The sequence below is a fragment of the Tigriopus californicus genome, chromosome 1 (assembly GCF_007210705.1).
Source record: "Tigriopus californicus strain San Diego chromosome 1, Tcal_SD_v2.1, whole genome shotgun sequence".
NCBI classification, from domain to species: Eukaryota; Metazoa; Arthropoda; class Copepoda; order Harpacticoida; family Harpacticidae; genus Tigriopus; species Tigriopus californicus.
The window spans coordinates 11,467,372-11,472,224 of NC_081440.1; the positions used below are offsets into that span (position 1 = coordinate 11,467,372).

The 4,853-nt window shown below is 40.6% G+C and overlaps 1 protein-coding gene across 1 annotated transcript; it reads left to right on the top strand.

Annotated features, from left to right (window-relative positions):
* Window positions 1-1,592: 1,592 nt before the first annotated feature.
* On the top strand, window positions 1,593-2,956 carry LOC131879275 (phospholipid scramblase 1-like). The gene is made up of 3 exons (XM_059225551.1): window positions 1,593-2,096; window positions 2,295-2,541; window positions 2,618-2,956. The coding sequence occupies exons 1-3, from the start codon at window positions 1,914-1,916 to the stop codon at window positions 2,938-2,940; spliced, it is 753 nt and encodes a 250-aa protein (XP_059081534.1). The 5' UTR covers window positions 1,593-1,913; the 3' UTR covers window positions 2,941-2,956.
* Window positions 2,957-4,853: the final 1,897 nt, after the last annotated feature.

Consider the following 4,853-nt stretch of genomic DNA (forward strand, 5'->3'; position numbering starts at 1 on the left):
GTAGGATGGTCTCCAATTTGCAGATTCTTCTTCCAATAAAATGAAAAGTACCCTGATTTCAAATGCCCTATAGTCTCCAATTTATATAGCCAAGAAAAAGATTCATTCTTCCCCTCATCGCTTATTACACAGAATTTTCAGTCCGTCGAACAAATTGCCTCCCACATTGTATAGTGCATAACAGATTATGTGGCCCTTTTAGTTCTTTGGAATGTTTTCTCAAATGGCGTCACTTGCCAAAATCCGCACTCCTCTTCATACAGGGTCTCTAGTTAGCTATGGCTTTCTTCGATTCAAAAGGTTACGTTACATTGAGAAAGGTGAGGTACGCGTATGGCGTGTTATGGCGTTAAAAATCAACTATAAATACCTGGATGAATCTGCAGTGAGACATGAAAGTTTTGAGCCCTTGCAAAATCACAATCATTCTTAATTTGTATTATTCTGTAAGGTTAGGAAGCAATAATATCCAGCTCCAAGGAAGTACATTGTATATTATGTATAGCCTATTCAATAAGAGGGGATTCAAGCTATTACCTGTGCCATATTACGGTCTACACTTGTTTGTGGCCCCGATAAACGCATCAACGGAGGCTAGTTCTCTTCTTTAAGATATGACTTGTATGTGATCATTACCAGCCGTTTTTGAGCATATTTTAGGTCTAATTAAAAAATAATAGACGAAACATCCTCTTAAAGATGGCATAATTGCGAGAGAGGGCTGTGGCCAAACTCGACAAAGGAGAGATCGTCATCATAATTGCCAGTAGTTTTGACATCCACTACACCACGGTTTAAAGTATTAATAAGCTCCATGCGGCCACCAACGTATTCTCCACATCCAGCCTTACATACCTTGACTAAGGGCTTGGCTCCTGAGGAATCTGGTTAGGCCCCCAAACAGCCCAACCTGAATCCCCTGTATTTCAGCACCTAGGTGCAAGTGGAGACCAAGGCCTTGTACCACCATCCACAGCAATGCGGGCAAGCTGAAGGCGTCAGTTGGTGAGGCATGGGCCGCCATAGACAATGGGTACATAAAAAAAATTTTTTTGGCCCATTTTGTCCCCAGGCAAATGCAAACTTGATATTTCACTCCTTTTCCTTCACTTCACAAGAATATGGTATACCAAGACACATTGTTGGTAAAGTCAGTAAGAAAACTTGGAAACCAGATATCAAACGGTGTTCTGCTTACTGTAATAATGGCTTCAATTTCAGATTGCAATCTCTTACAATCATTGCTGATTGCTTCTAAGGGATAGGAGGTACCCACGTGGTTGATGGATGAAGTGCCCCACAAAAACGAATCATGAAGTATTTTCAGGTGAGACAAGGACGGCGAGGGGAGAGGATCCTGATGCCGCACTTATGTCTTATGATGTGAAATGAGCACCTTGCCATCACTCCTTGCGACCAGGTTGCTTTTTTCCACAAATTTCTTCCTGCTGGAGTCACCAGATGGTCACATTGTTTTCAGTTTTCTTTGAGATATTAGACTAGGCAAGTACAACTTAATTAAAAGACATGTAATTTATGTGTAGCTTAAATATTAGCTACTCGGCCCTTTAAGTCAGTTGGTCTCTCCTTTGGTTTATTTGCACAAAAAATATAAAACAGAAATTGGTATGAAATATTCCTGACACAGTATACCAAAGTTTAAGAAAGTTTCCATGACTCATGCGCGTGCTTGGCTATTTATCTCTGTATATATATACACGTACATTGGTCACTTTGAATAAACTCTTACGCATTGGAACGATAGTCTACTAGTTCACGATCATCCTTTAAGCTATAATCGAATATAAATCGAAAGGGGTTATTTACATATGTAGAAAATAGTATTACTCTTCACCCCTTCAAATAAACTCATCATAATATCAGTATCTTATTTGAAGACCAAGTTCACCATTATGAATTTACATCATATGGACAGCGTATCTCCTCCCTTTGTGGTGGATCAAGAGCCTATTGCGTGGAATAACGGGAATAATCAGGCCCCGTCTGGATTAGAACTCCTAACAAATGCTAAAAAAGTGTTGATTAGCCAACAAGTTCGCTGGAAGGACATTTGTTCAGCATGCACTGGTTGTGAGGTACGTTTTCTCTAATCCTTATTGAGCAACCTGCATGCTTTAAAACTGTGTGTTCGGTCATAATTAGATTCGTTTCTTGAACGCAATTTCAATAACTTGGATCCTGCCCGTTCTCTTAATAAAGTAGTATCTAATCGGACCTTAGTCTATCACAAGCTCTAGTTATTACTCAACACTGTGGTTCAAAAATTTATCCAGGTAGAAAAGAAATACACCATTCACGGAGAAAATGGCGACGCTATTCTTTGGGCTAGTGAGACATCCGGTTGTGGGATGAGGATGTGTTGTGGGAATGATCGTAGCCTTCAAATTGGACTCACAGACTTCAAGTCTCAAGAGGTCTTCAACCTTGATCGTCCTTTGAATTGCTCTGGTTGTTGTTGCTCGTGTTGTTATCCAAGTTGCACTCAAGCGATGACCGTGTCCATGAATGGCTTGCCAATAGGTAATATCACTAATCTTAGTTTACTAATGAACGCCTTGCTCTGTTTGAGAGTTTTTCTTTGATTGACCTCATCTAGGGACAATCCGGGAACGGGCCACTTGGGTTTACCCCGTTCTACATATCTTTGATCCAGTGGACCAACAGATCATGAAAGTTCGTGGTCCCTGTTGTCCCATCAGTTGCGGAGGAGACGTTGAGTTTTTTGTGACTGACACGGAGGGCAGAGAAATCGCTTCCATCGTTAAAAAATGGACGGGCTGTGCCAAGGAGATGATAGAAGCTGACAATTTTTCCGTCGAATTTAAAGTCGATCTTGGCGTAAAAGAAAAGGCGGTTATAGTCGGTGCCGCCTTTCTGATCGATTTCTTGCACTATGAAGAAAATAATCAGAACCATTAGTTCAGTGTGCTGTTCATTAAGTTCTTCAATATTCACTTAGATATAACTCTGACCTCCCCAACCATCCCTGAACATGGTTGAGAAATAAGGGACTGCCCTTCAAAAGAATCGATGCTAGGGTTTGAAACATCCATCAAATAGGTGATAGCCCTTACTTTGTAAAACGCTAAAGCAAGAGTTACTTGGCTGTTGGAATTCGATAGTTTTTTTATGTTTTAGTCATGCTGCAAGTATTTGAATTTGCTACTAAGATTTGCATTGTTCGAGNCCTGTTGTCCCATCAGTTGCGGAGGAGACGTTGAGTTTTTTGTGACTGACACGGAGGGCAGAGAAATCGCTTCCATCGTTAAGAAATGGACAGGCTGTGCCAAGGAGATGATAGAAGCTGACAATTTTTCCGTCGAATTTAAAGTCGATCTTGGCGTAAAAGAAAAGGCGATTATAGTCGGTGCCGCCTTTCTGATCGATTTCTTGCACTATGAAGAAAATAATCAGAACCATTAGTTCAGTGTGCTATTCATTAAGTTCTTTAATATTCACATAGATATAACTCTGACCTCCCCAACCATCCCTTAACATGGTTGAGAAATAAGGGACTGCCCTTCAAAAGAATCGATGCTAAGGTTTGAAACATCCATCAAATAGGTGATAGCCCTTACTTTGTAAAACGCTAAAGCAAGAGTTACTTGGCTGTTGGAATTCGATAGTTTTTTTTATGTTTTAGTCATGCAGCAAGTATTTGAATTTGCTACTAAGATTTGCATTGTTCGAGTCCATCTATCTCGTAAGGATATTGAAATGTCTATAACTGGATTGATGTCGAGCGAATGACTGTGATTTGGGGCAAGACTGCCCGTTAAGTCCATGTATTTGAACTTTAACTTGAAGATTTGACTGCACATTGCTACTGATTTGGGAAAATGATGATTGTAATTGGCCTCGTATTATGGTCAGCTAGAGTTCTGCTCTCTAGCGTCCTGAAGCCCATTGTACGTACTTGCTCATTAGTTAAAGACAAGTAATTTTGACCATAATAAACTTTCATAAAATTGCTTTGAGAATATGATGGATGAAAATGGGAGTAGACGTGGTGTGCAGTTTCCTAGAGTTCCCTGTTTTATTCTCCTCCCCGACCTCCTCCCAAAGATGAAACTTTTTTGACGCCAACCCCAGCCAGAGAGTCAATCTGATACATTAGCAATAACACTGCTTATCGATACAGATGACGTGATGGCTAGCTTCAATAGCTGGGCGAGGCTTACTCCTCCGACCTTAGCATCCCAACTACAAGATAATACATTATTGGTATGTTCTGCTTAGTGGTGGGTTGTTGCTCTGGGATCTCTGATTTTTTTTGTCATGGTTCAGTCCTAATTGCTTGAGGAAAGTTTCTGGTGTGAGCGGTGATGGAATGAAGGAGAGCATTCTCATCATTTCATTTGACGTTGAAACATGTTGGGCAATAGCCCTCAAATTTGTTTTAATAAATGCAAACGTCGAAGTCACGTTCTAATGTTTGAAACCAGGGGGAGCTTGGGAGAAGATGTCCCAACAAAGCTCAAAGCTGCATGGCGTAGCACTGGAGTTACGGGTCGAACAAAACGCCTTTCAAAGGTACTACTTAGCCATGTCTTGCTTTCCTTTTCTGATGGATTGAAGCCTATTCGGGACGACCACTTGGACTTGATATTGATGGAAAGCTTCGTAGTAGCATTAATTTCTTAAAGCAATTTGCTAACAGTTTCTTCAGGCTGACCAGATTGAGGGGAAGACCTTTTGATTTCGGAAGTTGTAGGAAAGCGATTTATTATTCGTCTATTTACCACCTTTCAATCTTTATATGATATTTGGTCTACCAACGAATTTGAGTTGGCAGACCGAGCTAGCCCTTGAATGTGGGGTTGATCTGGAAT

What these genes read in the sequence shown, in the direction of transcription:
- LOC131879275 (XM_059225551.1), top strand. Translation starts at nt 1,914, where the DNA reads ATGAATTTACATCATATGGACAGCGTATCTCCTCCCTTTGTGGTGGAT. An exon ending in CAGCATGCACTGGTTGTGAG is followed by an intron (nt 2,097 to 2,294) that starts GTACGTTTTCTC and finishes AAATTTATCCAG; the next exon opens with GTAGAAAAGAAATACACCAT. An exon ending in CATGAATGGCTTGCCAATAG is followed by an intron (nt 2,542 to 2,617) that starts GTAATATCACTA and finishes GACCTCATCTAG; the next exon opens with GGACAATCCGGGAACGGGCC.